This window comes from Maniola jurtina, chromosome 7 (assembly GCF_905333055.1).
Source record: "Maniola jurtina chromosome 7, ilManJurt1.1, whole genome shotgun sequence".
Taxonomy (NCBI): Eukaryota; Metazoa; Arthropoda; class Insecta; order Lepidoptera; family Nymphalidae; genus Maniola; species Maniola jurtina.
The window spans coordinates 5032731-5051156 of NC_060035.1; the positions used below are offsets into that span (position 1 = coordinate 5032731).

The 18426-nt window shown below is 35.1% G+C and overlaps 1 protein-coding gene across 1 annotated transcript; it reads left to right on the top strand.

Annotated features, from left to right (window-relative positions):
* Positions 1-10467: 10467 nt before the first annotated feature.
* LOC123867051 (cuticle protein 19-like) lies at positions 10468-18426 on the top strand. The gene is made up of 4 exons (XM_045908889.1): positions 10468-10525; positions 15616-15744; positions 17393-17489; positions 18084-18426. Exons 1-4 carry the CDS (start codon positions 10511-10513, stop codon positions 18242-18244), a joined length of 402 nt encoding a protein of 133 aa, XP_045764845.1. The 5' UTR covers positions 10468-10510; the 3' UTR covers positions 18245-18426.

The following is an 18426-nucleotide window of genomic DNA, read 5'->3' on the forward strand; positions in this document are numbered from 1 at the left end:
TCTTGTCTCTTGGGATATACGACATATATTAATGGCTTTATCTAATGTTAAATCCTTTGTACGTAAAAGTCTATCTTTTACAGTTGTGTCTGTAATTCCACAAACTAATCTATCTTTAATTAAACTTTCTGTAAGAACTCCAAAATTGCATGTGCTGCTTAAGTCTCTTAACATAACCACAAAATCTTAGTAAGACTCGCCATCTTTTTGCATTCTTGTAAAGAATCTATACCTTTCATATGTTTCATTTTTTTCTGGATTAAAATGGTCTTCAAATTTTTGCATGACTTTATTTATATCATTGCCATGCTCCGCTTTTTCAAAAACAAACGTATTATATATTTTTATACATCTTTCGCCTATTACATTTAACAGCAAGGCTGTCTTTACCCTTGGGCTTTTACCTTCATTGTCCGATGCAATTAAATAAATCTCGAATTTTTGTCGAAACAAACGCCAATTTTCGGCCATTGAGCCCTGCCAGCTCAATTCTGTTGGTGGATTTATCGATCCATACTGTCTATTCTCTTTGACAGTTTTGCCCTTTTCCTCCATTATAAATTATAATTATATATTTCTCACCTGTTTATTTATGTTTTAAACGGTAACCGGCTGCGCCATGTCGTGTTTATAATTTAATTATAAAATTATTTTATTAAATAAGACACCATCAGTTTTACATGTCTTTTTATTATGTATCTTTTTTTACTGTCATTACATGACGAAGGAATATTAACATACAAAAGAGGTTTGTTATTAAAAAAGATCCTAATACAACAGTATCTACCTAACCGTAACTGTGCGTATTTTTAACCCCCGACTCAAAACGAGAGATGTTATAAGTTTGACGTGCATCTGTGTACCTATCTGTCTGTAGCATCGTAGCTCCTAAACTAATGAAACTAGTGGCTTGATCGGGAGTGTTCTTAGCCATAATTCAAGAAAATCGGTTCAACCGTTTGAAAGTTATCAGCTTTTTTCTAGTTACTGTAACCTTCACTTGTCGGGGTGCTATAAATTTTCTTAATTTACACTTGTATATTATTATGGTAAGTGTGTGATCATTAATGTACCAAAAAAAAAGTATTGCGTGATAGACCATATTCCTCATTTATACTCGTACCTCTGGCAAATCTGTCGTTAAGTATAGAGACCTAAGGATGCAAGTAGTTTTATAAAAATAACAATCAAGTTCAGTGACTTTTGCAACATAACTTTTACTATCACTATTTGGACACTGTGTTTTGGACGCATATAAATCGCAACCTACTTTCGGGGCGTAATGTCAGTCATTGTAACGAATAGTGGTCACTTTTGGGCTGTGAAGAGTCTTTAGGGTTCACGCCTACTATACCGAAGATAATGCATTAATTGTATTTACTGTACACACAGGAAAAGGTACAGAAATACAATAATTCACGTCTACTATACCGAAGATAATGCATTAATTGTATTTACTGTACACACAGGAAAAGGTACAGAAATACAATAATTCACGCCTACTATACTGAAGATAATGCATTAATTGTATTTACTGTACACACAGGAAAAGGTACAGAAATACAATAATTCACGCCTACTATACCGAAGATAGTAATTGATTTACTGTAGACATTAACTTTATTTACTGTACAGTGTACACACAGGAAAAGGTACAGAAATATATTATGGGATTATGAAATGGGGTTATTCAAAACATTAGGTATAGGCATTTATAGAATGCAAGCCGATGTCTATACTTTAATATAAAACTATACTAACTATACCTATTTTGCTATTTGAAGATGAGAAAATGTTTGAATATATTTGGTTAACAATATGACGCAAGTATGATAAACAAACAAGAAGAGTGATAAGTCTGTAGTAATCGTTTGTAATGGGCAGTGAACTTTAGATGCCATAGTCACACGTTCTGGTATTTTATACAGCTAATCCAAAAAGGAGAAGGTTATATAATTTGACATGTAGGTATATTAATCATTTGTTTTGTTTTCACCTGGAAAAGGTGAACACCACAGAAAAGGTTCATCAACATCATCATGATCAACCCATCACCAGCACACTACTGAGAACGGGTCTTTTTTTATTCAGCTACAAGCTTGACTGCAATCTCACCTGGTGGTAAGTGATAATATTGTCTAAGATGGAAGCGGACTAACCTGAAAGGGGTATGGCAGTCTTTATTAAACCTATACCCCTTTAGTTTCTACACGGCACCGTACCGGAACGCTAAATCTTTGCCAGTAGTGTGGTAACTAGCCACGGCCGAAGCCTCCCACCAAACCAGACCAGAAATTTAGAAATTATAAAATTCCAAATCACAGCCGGGAATCGAACCCGGGACTTCCCACTAATAAGACCATGCTTCACCTTTTACCAGCAAGTGCGTATGCCGTCAAAGCACTTAAAGAGAGTCCTGATGATGCCCTGTATAATGAATCTAATACTTATCATGTACTTACAATATTTTATTTTATAATTACAAATTCACTACAACCAAATTGATCCCTATTAAGATACAGACGTACCGCGTACGTGCAACGTTTACAATAAATTACTTTTCAATTTGTCTAACTCCGAAGGGTGCACTTATTTCTTAACGGCAAACAGGCCATTTCGTCAGAAAATGTAAGAGATGGCTGATAGTTTTGCTATAAACTAAATACATAGGTACTTCACTATTGACATTATACCTACCTGATTTATGACCAATGACCATTGTAAAGCATACATTAACAAAAATGTTTTTTGAAGTTGATTTTATAAAAGTCCATGTGGCTTAGTATAGTACTGTCGTAAATAATTAATTAGAATTACATCATTCAATCACAGCAATAAATCAATGACTTCGAAATCCGAAGTCACAGTTTTAGTTTTGTCGACTAATACTAATAATACTAGATGATTAATAATACTAGATGACGCCAACAACTTCGTTCGTTTAAGTTTAGTTTTTTTTTACCTGTGGAAACTCCATGATTTTCCGGGATAAAAAGTAGCCTATATCCGTTTCCAGTATGGGAACCCTTAGATTTTCCGGCACCAAAAGTTTAAAAGCGTATGTCTTTCCCTACTGCGATGTGATGCAAGCTGTCTCTGTACCAAATAGATGATAAACACAACTTCCTCCATGTGGATTTAGGGATTTTCAAACTTCCGTGGAAATTAAAAAGTTTAATATCCCTGGCATGCAGGTGGTTCCTTCACTAAACGTTATAATAAGTTAAGTGAATGGGTAGAGAAAAAGTCTAGTATACAAAGAGACAGATAGGCATAATATACTTTCGTATTTACAATATTAGTACGAAATTGAAACCTACTCGTACTCGAGTATATTTAGTTGGAAAGGAAACTAAAAATAAGACAGTAATTACCTATATTACAAGAACGTATAACTTAACTTACTGCAAATTTCACTAAAATTATCTATCGGTGGTCTTTGGCACTACATGCATGTGGCAATTGAATCAATCGCACGCACGATGTAACTAGGTAGATCCGCATTTTACCATATATCGATAAAAGGACCCCCTACTTATGTCATCTTACCAATTAGACTGAGTTACTCAATAGTCTAGTTTAGGCGTTGTGTCCTAAGAACTAGAATCTAGATGTACGATTGCATTTAGACGGTGTATGCAAATAAGAGGATGTTTTACGATTACATCGGCATGGTATGTGGTATTTCGATCATTTTTTCGTTCATCGCTATACTTGCTAGAGCAATTTGCTTAATGACTTTAAAAGGAGATCCCAGATTCTATTCACAGCTGAGTAGATTTGATTTACTATCTTAAATCAGCTCTGCGATTAGATACTTCCCTAGTAGCAAAATCAAACGATTTTCTGAACAATTTAACGTTCCGTTACGTCATTACATCATCATCATGATCAACCCATCGCCGAATCATCACTGAGCACTGGTCTCTTCACAGAAAGAGAAGGGGTTGGCTATACCGCGCCGGCAAAGAGAGGATTGCCAGACTTCACACACCTTTGAGAATATTATGAAGAACTCTGCGGTCTTAGACGTAGGTACCTGGAATCGAACCCCGACCTCCTGAATAGGAGACCAACTTCTTAACCACTAGGCTATCACCGCTCCGCGATATCACATAGCAACCAATTATCCCTGATTAGATACAGGCTAATGATTATACGGGCAAGTATAGCAGATACGAGAAATAATCCATGCTAGTGCGTTTTCAATTTGAACGATCTCGTAGGTACCTATGCCACCATCGTCTCATCCTATCACCGGGCCACTATTGAGCACGGATCTTTGGAATGAGAAGAGTTTAGACCTTAGTCCATCACGCTAGCGAAATGTGGATTGACAGACCTCACACATTTTGAAAACAATATGGAGAACTCTCAGGCATATAATAAGTATTTCCTCATGATGTTTTTCTTCATCATTAAAGCAATTTTTATTCTTTTCTTCGAATGATATTATCCTGTATAAATTATGTGTATCTACATTAAAAAATACCCAAATTATCCTCTTCAAGTTAAATGCATGTAATTGTGGTGGCTGTCAATCTATTGAAAGGAGACCTTATTAAGTTATTTTTGTGTCAAAATTATCTCTTCGCTTGAAAAGTTAAATTGCCTCTCTCGTCAACCGTCGTTCATACAAATTACTTAACAAGTCAGTGCCAACTTTTATCTCTATCAAAAGCGAACAAAAAATAAGGTTGTTAAGTTAAACATGGTTTTTAATCAAGAGCTAAATCGCAAAAGCATGACGAGTAGAAAATAAAAACAAGTGGTAATTAAAAAAATAATAAACACGACTGCCGTGACAAAAAGTGTTCTAAAAAGTAAATTGTTTTATTTTATTTTATAGTACATTTGATAGGTACCTACTTACCTATTAGCCACCGTATTGAATTTTTCACAGAATTTTAATTATAGTCAGTGTCATTTGGGATGATAATAATATATTGGATTCGTACATCCTAATCTGGTCAGACGATTAAAAGTTATCTATTATATAGGGATACAGTTTGTAAGGTTTTTGTACAATCTCTGGAACTACTGAACCGATTTTAAAAATTCTTTCACCAATAGGAAGCTACATTATTCCTGAGTAGCATAGGCTATGCTTATTTCCAAAAAAAATCGAGATCCTTACGAACATTTCAATAAGCTACACGTGCGAAGCCGGGGCGGGTTGCTAGTGGTATGATAAGGAAAGTCACATCCATGATCCCTGAAAACATCACACACCTATTTTTGGGCGGTCATGTGAAAATCAAATCAAAATGCCACAGATTTCACATATTTTTAAGGTTTATCCCATACATATTAAGTTTTATCATCGGTCATTCCATATTTTTTATTTGATATTAAACTAAAAATTATGGAATAACCTTGGATTCACTTAAGCGTTGGATACCTACTGAGTAAATACCTATCTGGAATTGAACTTTAGAAGCAAAGTACATATATGGAAAAGCCTGGCCCACTATAGGTAGGTATAACATCTGCTGATTGCATATTATATCCGAATGACACCCCGTGGCGAACATTTTCATATTAAAGATTGCCTCTTCATTGAAGAAAGCATCAAGAAAGTAATGATATGGTAAAGAATCCACTGATGAAGCCGATAGTACCTGCTATGCGTGGGAATTTCAACGGGCACCGATTAATAAGCAATTTATTTTCTCTTGTATGTGTCTTGAAGGTTGTCAAGGCTAAAGATGTGCGCTGACTTGAGTAATAACAGGAACATATCACATCATTGTCATTTTGCTCGCCCCGAGATCTTGTTTTTGTTAGCGTTTATTGACCCTGCGTTAACGAGTAGGTAAGTAACAAAACACGCCCGTTTATTTGGATACATTATTATTATTAACTACCCACTTGCATTGAATATTTTTATTTTGTTCGTAAGTATCCATACATATACAGATAGATAAGTGTTATAAATGCGAAAGTATGCCTGTCTGTCCGTCTGCTAGCTTTTCATGGCCCATCTAAAACTAATTTTAACAATATTTGGTACAAAATTAGCTTATCTACTTTCCGGGAATGGAATATGCTTTTTGTTCCGGAAAATCAAATTCTTTATTTGAATAATAATTTGAATAATGTGTGTTAAAAAGATGGTTAAATTATTATAATAGTACAACACATTAGCCGTAGCAAAGAGTTCCCACATGAAAATTAAAAACCTAAATCCACGTGGATGAAGTTACGGACATCATCTGTTTGGTACCGAGACGGCTTGCATGCTGGAGATGGATATAGGCTAAATTTTATCCCGGAAAACTAAAGAGTTCATTACATCATTTAGTACATGCGAAGCTATATGCCATTACTAGTCATATTAATATAATATGCATGAGGCAACATATTTTACCATTGCATCACTTGTTTTGAATTCCTTTGATTAAGAGCGAGCCTATAAACTTTAAAAACCTCGATTATTTTAATTTTTTTTTCGACAGATGCACATTTTTTAAAAGTTTCCGGTGTGTGATCGTACCAATTAATATTTTTTCTAAAATTAATCATAAAATGTTACGTTAATAATTAATTTATTATCAATCAGATAATGCCCGCGACTTCATCCGCGTGGATTTAGGCTTTTTTAAAACCCCGCGGGAACTCTTTGATTTTCCGAGAGAAAAAGTGGCCTAGGTCATCCGGGATGGAAGATATCTCTGTACCATATTTCATATATATCCGAAAGGGCTGCGCCTTAAAGAATCCCGTGGGAGCACTTTGATTTTCCGATGTCCATCCCCGGGATGTATCCTAAATCTGTACCTTTAATCAAAACCGATTAAACTGTCGGGCCGTGGAACGCTAGCGGACAGACAGACTTTTTGCATTTATAATATTAGTATGGAAGTATGGATGTCACAATTTACGAAAGCTCAGCCGGTGGCTTCCACGCATCTTCGATGATAAGAAACTTTATCAATTGTATAATAGCCTCAACGTAATTAGTTTTTAAACCCTGCTTAAGAGGGCTCTCTCCGTCACTCGTTTCATACAATCGTAGTTCCAATTTCATTTGAATATTAAGCAACCAAAGTCCATGAAATTTTGCAGACATATTCTAGAAACTAATATCTATGTCTGTGGTTTTCCAGATTTCTGTTAAAATATTCGGTTTCAAAGTTACGCGGTCTTAAAAATTTTCATACAAATCTTTGAGCCCCTGTAATTTTAAAACTACATATTTTTGGAAAATCTAAAACACCACAGACACAGATATTAGTTTCAAGAATATGTCTGCAAAATTTCATGGATTTTGGTTGCTTATTATTCAAATGAAATTGGAACTACGATTGTATGAAACAAGTGACGGAGAGAGCCCTGTTAAAGTCTAATAGCAAATATAAAAACATATTATAATAATGTGCACTAAAATAGAATAACGTAGAGGCATCTACTGTCAAGGTTTGTAACTACTGAAAGCAAAGTCGATACGGCACATAACATTATTGTGGTATAATACCTACTGTGTTCACAACGCATTTCACGTAGTAGATTATAAAAGTTTGTACAGATGGCGTTGCTAAGAAAATACTAAATCTAAATTATATACACGTGTAAATTAAAAATTTATAACAGCCCCGACAAGTGAAGGTTACAGTAACTACACTAGCGGCACGCTATGATGGCCGGTTTGACACATTACAATAGTGATGTGGAATGTCAATTTATTCTCGAACAAAAAACAATTAAGTTTTGTTTTTGTACCTGATTAAATAGGTTTAATAAAACAAAAATGTATATGTTTATTTAATTTATTTGAACGAACTGAATATTTGAACGAAAATGAATATACATACTTTATATGCACACAAGAAACATATGAATATTTGAAATCCAAAGCCAGGTCAAAACTATATCACAATCGCATTGCACTGACAGTTTATACTTTTCGAAGCAACGTCAATTCGAAACTGCTTTGTTTTGCATTGAGCATTGACGCGAGTTTGCCGGAGGTAGTAGTTGTGCTAGCCAGCGATCCTATGTGACGATCGTATTAGATTCCATTTTTAAAAATTTATTGATATTTTTTTGCGATTTCAGAGGTTTGTCCACATAGTGAAAATTGTTCATATTCACAAGTACATTCACCCTTTAAATGGTGCAAACTGATTTTTCTACACTTGTATACATTTAAGAAATCAATTTAATAAATAAATTTTGAGTCCTAAACCTAAAACTACATTCGATAAAATTTATGAATCTCTGCACATCACTATCGTCAATAAAGTAATACAATTATTTCCTTCAAAGTCGTTATCAATTAATACGGAACTTCATGAGCGGACAAACGTCAAACCGGCCATCATAGCGTGCCGCTAGTTTAGAAAAGAGCTGATAACTTTCAAACGGCTGAACCGATTTTCTTGAATTATAGCTAAGAACTCTCTCGATCGAGCCACCTTTCAAACAAAAAAAAAACTAAATTAAAATCGGTTCATTAGTTTAGGAACTACGATGCCACAGACAGATACACAGATACAGAGATACACAGATACACTCGTTGAAGTTATAACACCTTTCTTTTTGGGTCGGGGGTTAAAAAGGAAAATGTGACTGACTGACTGACTGCAGATCCATCAACGCACAGCTTAAGCTACTTTGACCGAAAATTATGACGAAGATATCCTCTAAGAAAGGATTTTTGAAAATTCGAAATTGAAATGAGGGGGTAAAATAGGGATATGAAATAAAATGTACAACAAGCGGACGAAGTCACAGGCATAAGCTAGTAAGTAAGTTTAAGGTACGTTTACGGGAATTTAAAATTTTACACCGGGCCAGGTAGGTAAGTGAACCTATGTTTATGTAGATAATATGATTAATGAAAAAATGAATTCTGAAAATATATTTTATAGGTAAAAAACGCTTATGTACAGATCGCGCGTGCTCGATTTCAGCGCTTCAATCATCATTTCGGCAAGGCGCGCACGGACGATTAAATAAATGGCTCATAGATTGAATAGCTGCCTTGATTTATTATACGAAAATTGGACCTATGTGTGTAGGCGCGCACGGGCGGTTAAATGACCGGCGGTAAAATAACCGCCTCGATACGGCAATCTATTATGAGTGGACGCACAAGCGGCAATTTGAAGTTATCTGGCCAACTGCCTAGCCTTAAATTGCCCCTTTTTTATTCCGAAAAACAACAACAAGTTAGCCCCTGACTGCACTCTCAACTGGTTGTAAATGATTATACAGTCTAAGATGGAAGCGGGCTAACTTGGAAGGAGGATGACAGTTTTATTATACCCATACCCCTTTGGTTTCTGAACGGCATCGTACTGGAACGCTAAATAGCTTAGCGGCATGGCTTTGCCGGTAGCATAGTAACTAGCCACGGTCGAAGCCTCCGATCAGACCAGACCAGAGAACATTAGAAATTGTAAAATTCCATATTGCCCCTGCCGGCAATAGAACCCGGGACCTAATAAGATCACAGCACTCGCCACTGCGCCAGGGAAGTCGTCAAAACGTGCATGCAATCATAATATGGATTGTCACGTAGTGTTATTTGAGGCGGCTATATTTTGATCGTTCGCCATTTGACCACCGGTGCGCGCACAGCCTAATACATTGACGTGTGATGAACCGAGGCGGCTATTTAATCGCCATATAACCGTCCGTGCGCGCCTAGCCTAATGAATTTTCTTCAATCGATTCGTAGCTTTGTTTGTCTATTACCAAAATTATTTTGCGACCGAGGTCGACGTTATGTTCTAGTGACCGTGTGAATTCTGCAACTTAAACTCAAATGCCCCACTTTCAAATATAGAGTGCTAATTAACAAGGCAATGTTTAAGAGTTCAAGTTGAGAATCCAATGGAAACCAAATAAAACAACATTACCTGCCTATTTCTGATTCGCAGTTTCTAAGATCTCGAAGAAACTTTTCCATTCTATACTCTGTTTACGATTTCCCTTTTTGTTTTTAGGGTCCGTACTTTTGCCTTGTGCTATAAGACCTATCTACCTGCCAAATTTCATGATTCTAGGTCAACGGGAAGTACCCTATAGGTTTCTTGACAGACACGACGGACGGACGGACAGGCAGACAGACAGTGATCCTACAAGGGTTCCGTTTTAAGTATTAGTATTTTCAATTTTCAAAGTAATATAACTAATAACTATAATAAATTGAGTATCATATTATGAAAGAGATTTACCTGTACCTACCTATACTACCTGGATAATAGTTTTTGATTTATCGTGCAAAATGTCGAAAAAAATACCCGAGTACGGAACCCTCGGTGCACGAGTCTGACTCGCATTTGGCCGTTTTTTTTATTAAATCGTTGTAGTCAACCAAAAATCGAAGGGCAAATAATAACAAAATAGCCGATTCCCTGAAGGTATACAGTGTAGAACACACATAGTGATGATCGCTGCGGAGCGCCAAAGTGGTGCAACCGATGTAGTTATAAATAGTGTGTAGCGGCTGAAGAACCACGTTAGTTACCCTCGTCAGAGCTGAAGTGAGTTAGTGATAACAATGCGTGGACTTCAAGTAAGTCATTTTAATAACTTTTAGTGTCTGCCTTTTCAAAGGGTCGCTTTAGTGCTTCATACGCGAAATAAAAATAAACTGTTTTTAAATCTTTACTTATTTTTTAGAACTTTTTTACAATGTGTATTATATATCAGTCCTATTGTACCTTAAACCTAGATCAACCTAATTAACAATTGACTTAACCAAATTTTATATTACCTACTACTAATCTATAGACTTGTAATGCCAACTTCTGGATAGGCTAATTAAACTTAGTAATTAATTTATTAGAAATTGTGTAAGTTTTACAATAAGCTCCCAGAATACGTACATTGGAGATATCTCACAACCAGTTCAATGTTATTATTAAACGTAAACTTATTGAAAAAACCTACTATACTTAATTTAAAGGATTATTTAAATGATAAGAAAGCTTGGGAATGAGTTGCATAACAGCTTTGATAGTTGAGTGATTTTGTAAAGTGGCGATATTAAAAAGAATACCCGGCTGAGTTTATTATGGGCTCTTCTCAGACCTGGGCGCGCGTTTAGAACCCTCGTAGTTTTAAGTTTACGTAATTAAATATCACCACTATATTATCACCATACAATTCTAACTATAAAAAGATGTACAATACCTACTTTGAACAAATGGTTTTGAGTTTGAGTTTGAGTTTGCTCATAACTATGTTAATGTTTTGCAAATCTGGTTTAATAATATGACCTTTAAGTTAACTTACTGTGCGTACATCTGTCATTTATGGAGGAGATATTCAGGAACAATCGTGGTTTGATATCTCCATAAATAGTGAATAGTAGATTTATGCACAGTAATTAACGGCTTTGAGGTGACAGAAGGTAAGGTATCTTCTGCAAACCTACCTCAGTTTGACATAATAACGAATCAAAACTTAGCAAAATTCAGAATTGATTAATGGATGGAAAAATTACAATCTGATGATAGAAGGGCTAGCTCATTTTTTGCGCAACGGATAAGCAGTGCGGAAATGCAGCCAGTATTTCGCAATTAGATAAAGTTTTATTGTAATATTTTAAATAAAAAATAAAAAGCTTTGCTGATAAAACAAATCTAAGTAGGCACTTGATATAGTTTAAATCAAAGGTTTGAATGATTTAAATGTTATTATCATTTAACATATTATTGAAATTTTTAAGCTTATCTACAAAATCTTTATATTTTATGCCGGACATTTTTTTTAATACTTTGCGTCTAAAGTTACTGCTGTAGTGTTTGTTAGTGACTCTCAAAGTTCTTTGAAATACATAATTATTATACCTACTATGCATGGATTGCCATGAAATAACGTAAGTAGAATAAGTTAGTTGTTTGCAAAAGAAACTAATTTTTAAACTAAGTATTAATTGCGGTAAAGCATAAAAAGAAGTTAAGAATATAATTTGGATTAATTAAAGAAAAAATCTTATATGATAACCCACTTTGTTAAAAACAGGAAATGCGTTCTGAGTACGAGACAGGAAATGATTAAACAACCAATTTATACTTTAACTGTTCTTTCTTCAGGTTAACTTTGCCTATTTGAATTATTGTTACTAAACATGCTAAGTTTTTTACTTTGCACAGTACCTAAGAAGTTCAAGTTTCAACGATAGTCTCAAGAAATGGTGAACTACGAAAATTATAGTCGTATAAGAAAACACCATCGGCAGACAATTAGTTACCTTTTTTAGAACTGATGAAATTTCAGAACATACTTTTATAAATTACTAGCTTATGCCCGTGACTTCATCCGCTTGAACAACACAAATTTTAATCCCCTATTTTACCTTCTGAGGGATATAATTTTCAAAACTCTTTCCTTAGAGGATGTCTACATCATGTCGGCTATCTGCATGCCAAATTATAGCCCGATCCGTCCAGTAGTTTGCGCTATGTGTTAAAAGATTAATTAGTCAGTCTATTAGTCGGTCACATTTCCTTTAATATACATATTTATAGTTACCATATATTTATAATAATTTATATTTTTAGGTAAGTAGATGTAATTCTAAATTATTCCCACATACTTATAATAAATTACAATATTAGCGTATTGTTTAGTTAGTTAGTCAGTCACCTTTTCCTTTTATATATCTAGATTTATTATTTATAAAAAATATGTATGTAGACGCAACCCTAAATGATTCCCACATACTTAGTAGGTACATTACGTCTTTTGATATAGGTGCCGCTCTACATTAGGAATTACATAATTCATTCATTAGGGAAATGAAATTATGTCAGTCATTGTTACATCGTTTGTTCAGTGCCATAACATAATGATAATTCAATATTACCTAACAGGCTTAACCGTAATATTTAAGAGATATCGTTTTCATCAACAAAATATTCACGCGATTTCGTTATACATTACATGTTTTATATGCATTGGTGTCTAGAGTTGTACCCGTTTATCCTCATTATCATCTGATAGACGTCCACTGGACATAAGTATCTTGTAGGGACTTCCACGTACCACGGTCTTGCATAACCTGAATCCAGCAGCCCCTTGCAACTTGTTTGATGTTGTCTGTCTAGTGTCTACGTAGTGGAGGGGTGTCCCAACGCTGCGGTTTCCGATGCTATGTCATCATTCCAGCTCCTTGTGACCCTAGCGTCTATCAGATTTTCGAAGTATGAACCCTGTCCATTGCCCCTTTAGTTTCGCAACCCACTTAGTCATATCGGTTACTCTGGTTCCCTACGGATCTCCTCATTTCTGACTTGATTGCGTAGATAAACATAGCTTCTGTCTATCGCGCGCTCAGTATACTCGTTCATCTAGTTCAAAACCAACTTACCTTTAGTAAATTCTAATTTTGGAAATGAACTTTGCCAGTGTCTTCAAACGTGAGTCGATGTTATGTTTAATTTTTTAAATTATTATATGTGATACAAATCTTCCAAAATATTAAATTATCGCATTTACACACATCAATACTTTTAATATAAAGAGCATCATAAATATTACATCAACTCCATCGGAGCAATATCTCCTCTTGCATCCTTTAATGGATGAAGTTTTTAAGAACCGGTATCTACGAGTTACTGAATATTTGCTTTTCTATATCTTGAGGTGTGATTTTCTTTAAGCCTTTTAGCACTTGTTCCTCTTTTTTAGCATTTATTTATCACAACTTCTAGGGTCGGCTTTTTTGCTAAGCCACTTTGCGGTTAGTCATGGCCTCTTTCTGAGTCGTATTTCTAATTGATGAGGATCATAACCGCTTTCCATACTGTCTCAAACAATGCGCAATATCTAACCTAACTATATTATCATCAGTTGAAACATTCTATGTTCACGGGCAACCTTTACATGAAATGTTTTTTGGTGGGATTAATAAATTTCTCTAGAATACAGGGTAAACAATATACATACCTCCATCCTACAGTTTAAACAAACGTAAACAATATCAACACCTAACATTATAAGTGATGTAAGTAACAGCAGTTGCATATACAGAATAATGTTATTCTATTTTAACAAGCAATTAGTTACTTAGTATTTATTTATCGTAAGAAAACTTTTAGGGCAACTGCACACAATTTTTTTTCATAAGCTAATTTTAATATTTGCTTTATTCACTGATGAAACCAAACTTTAATAATCCACTTAGAATATCCTCTAAAGTCGCAATAGAATCCGTTTAAACCTAAAAACTAGCAGTCCTGAACAAGGTTAAGAGATGCTTCACGCCAAAACAACCCCATACCCCTCATCAAGGGTAGGTTCAGTCTAGTACTACTGCCATCTTTGGGATGGCTCTGCCAAATACGTACCAACTCGATGCATTAGACTCCAAATTAGCGATTAAACACTCAGGTGAGATTGCTCAGCTTACAGCACCAATGCATTGTTGCCTGTTTATCGATCTTTAATCGAATAAGTATATATTTTGGAGAGTACGCTCATGAACTTTACAATCTTATCCCTCCTTCGCCATTCTACCACAAAATAGCGAGAAACCGTGAACGTTGGCATCCTTATATGGTCGACACCCAAGTCTACTCGTACGAAACGTTTTTGCTCAACTTTTCTATACGTCTCTACATGAACGTCTCTATAGGAACCACAGGCGTAGAATGCTCTTCCGGCATCCATATTTCTTACCACGTATAACCTAAATACATTCAAGGCAAGAGTGAATTGGCATCTTCTTGGCAAGCCCGCTCCAATCTAGACCCCACAGATTAGGAATTCATTGCTTTTGATTAAATACCTTGATTAAATACCTTGGTACCTTTCATACAAATCAGTTAAGCGGATGGGTTTTCGGGAATCCCGTGGGAACTCTTTGATTTTACAGGATAAAAATAGCCCATGTCCGTCCCCGGGATATAAGCTAACTTTGTACCTTCGTCAGAATCGTTTAAACTGTTGGGCCGTGAAAAGGTAGCAGACAGACAGACAGACACACTTTCGCATTTATAATAATAGTATGGATTAATTTAGCAGTGTTCGGTAAGCCTAATGTTTTCAGGCGCCTCGAAATTTACAAGTCGTAATACCTACCTGATATCAGAGTTATTGAAGCGTGAACTACCGGAAACTATAGACTTACTTATCATTTATTAAACGCTTCCTGCGTTTGTTTTAAGTTCTATTGTTCTTGATAAAGTAATATGTAAGATAGGTCGTCACACACTTGTTACATGCATTGTTGTGTCATGTCTCATGAATCATATAACCTTGGTAAAAAATTGAAGCGTTTAATAGTTTTTCTGTATTTCAATTAGTCATTGTATTTATTGTACTTTTTATTCTGTTATTACGAAATAAACGATACATTTTAGCCCATTTGCCTACACTCAGTTCCCCCTTATAATTCTAATTTTTTTTTTTCGAAATGTATTTTCCTAATATAATATAATATTATTATTATTGTACACTCTTCCAGATATTGGATATCGTTGATTTTTTCATAGGCAATATAATTACAAAATAGTGTCTAAGTTTTCAAAGATTACTCAAAAGGTTAGTTAAGTACCATTAGGTATATTATACCTTCGTCAATATTAAGAGAACTAGCGCTAGGGAAACTTCTCTTAATAGACACTGTTATGAATGGAATGCATAATTATTTTACAGGTTTGCTTGTTTGCGGTCATGTGCGTCGCGGCTAAGGCGGGCTACATTAGTTACGCAAATTTCGGAGGCTACCCTGGATACGCCGGCTACAGCGGGTACAATGATTATGGTGGCCATAGCGAACATTACGTAAGTACCTATTAGTTATTTTGTATGCTATTGAAACTGGACAGTAATTTGATATGGGGATCTATGTAAAATCGGCTATCATACAAATGATTCTTTAGCTAAGTTATAGTTACATTATATAGAAAAAATTACGCTTACATAATATACTTATGTCTAGCATCACTATCTAGTATTTTTTCAAAAATACACACTAAAAACTAACCATGGTCATAAAGCAGCGATGGTAAAGACACCGTGACGTCCCGTTTACGAAACGACATAAATAGGTATACCAACTTGTATGTCATTTGTACAGTTGCAACAGATTTCCACTGCGACTACCTATAATAAACAATATTGCTCAAAGTAACAGCCTATTAATATTACTCTACAAGATAAAGACCTCCTCTTTCATGGCAGAGAGCGCTAAAGGCTTGACAGACAAACGCACAACGAAAAAGTTGGTCATAGTAAAGAAGTAATTGTACCCTTTATCTAATACAAAGAATTTTCTGAAGGAATTCATTCACACTAAAAAAGCTCTGCTGACGTATAACAATATACCTACTTTATGCAGCTATATACCTGTTTTTTGGCGAGGGGAAAATCTTCTTAAGATACCCGCTCGGGTCATGTGGGTTTTCTACCCACTGAAACCCCCTCGGTAGCGTTCAGCACATATTGAGAAGCTCTGGGAACTCAGAAAAACGTGCGCCGGTGCTTGCAGTTATATACTTACCTAGTACTAGTAAACCTATCATGCAGCACGCTCTTTGAGTGCAAGTTTGTATTAATTTTTATTTTATATGGTATATAAATATAGGTACGAATCTCAAATAAGATACATAATAACTTAAAAAGCCAGTAGGAAGAGGGTGGTCATACCTAATAGAGCCGGTGAACAAAACGGTGTATTTGCACGAAATAAAATTTTGCAGGAGGAGCAAATAACTCGATGAAAGCTGCTGAAATCGTACCTTGTAATTGTATAGTTACCGTATCGTTTTGATTGAAATAACGAACTTTGAACTCAATTTCAGCATAGTTTAAGGCCTATTTGTTTGAAAATGAGTTCAAGTAAGATTCAGTGATAGAGATCATGAACTGTGGACTCAACTCCGATACATATTAACGCCATTTTGCTTGAAAATGGGATCAGATTTGTATTCAATGGGTCCAAAACATCCAGATTAAAGAAAAAAGTATTTTGATCAGAAGTGTAACTATACCGTTTTGTTCGCCATCGATTAAATAATTTGGATTGATTTTGACTTACACATACGTACGAAATTCTTTACTGCACATTTAGTCATTGCATTCCACTAGCTACAGTTCTTCGGTATCAAAGACCGTTGAAATCTTTTGTATGATTATATTGTCATTATATTCGTATTAGAGTAGCCCACACCCCGTTGATGTCTTTTGTACTACGACTATACCATTTTATATTGACAGCGTTTTTCTTCCGATTTTTATTAAAATTTCAACAATAGGTTAAAGTTATTAATATACTTTTAAATTGTATGCATGGGGTTGATTTAAATTATGCTATAAGTAGGTACATAATACAACAAAATAACAAAAGTAGATCCAATAACTTCTGAAATAGGTACCTAGGTAATACATTGCTATATGTTGAATAAAAGGTTTGCTTTATCCTTTTTTTCAGGCGTACCCCAGGTATTCATACGACTACTCGGTTAAGGACCCTCATACTGGTGATTTCAAAACCAAATGGGAAACGCGCGATGGGGATGTAGTTAAAGGTAAACAACATACATATTTATTTACCTATTTTCCTTTTACATAGCACATACATACCTACCTGCTTACTAAACTGGAATTCATGTGCTGAACCTTAAGCATACCTAAATAGTTACACCTATATACTTCTATACGATTTAATAGATAGATGTATCTATGTAATTACCTAGTAAGTGGTAAAATTTATTTTAGATTTATTGTTCATTTTATTTTGGTAAAAACTGCATTCAAAAGCGGTGGAAGATATGACCCATTAGGTTCGTTAGTAATGGGTTGATAATTCTATAAAGCTTGTAAAGAAAATATCTTTCTTGAATATTGAAACTGTTAATAAAAGCAGATGTTAGATTGTAAGATAATAAATCGAGAAGTGAGATAATAAATCGTTCTGATGTGGTTGTAAAATCTCAAACTAAATTAAACTATTACAACTTAAGTCCTTCCTTTTCACAATTTTCATATCGAAAAATATTAGTATGTACTAGGTAGGCACCTATATTAACATAACTATTGATTTAGTTTAGCGTGATCGACCGAATAAGCACTATTATCTGTAAAAGAAAATCAGTTTTCAACAACCGCTCTAACTTTTACAGGTGCCTACTCCGTGGCGGACCCTGACGGCACCACGCGCATAGTGGAGTACACAGCTGACAAGCACAATGGTTTCAATGCGGTTGTCAAGCGAATAGGCCACGCGTACCACCCGCAAGTTTATCACAATAACTACCACACTGGTTACTACGGATACCACTAGATGGCGCTGCGCATAGACGTTCCAACGCCTACCAACAGATGGCAGGAGGAGGCAATGAAGCTGTGATATTGCGCGAGAGTGTAAATAATTACCTATATATTTCAAAAAAAATCTGAAAACAGTATGAACTATGAAGTAGTATTATGTTGTGTTATACAATATTAACATGTTTATAGACTTGT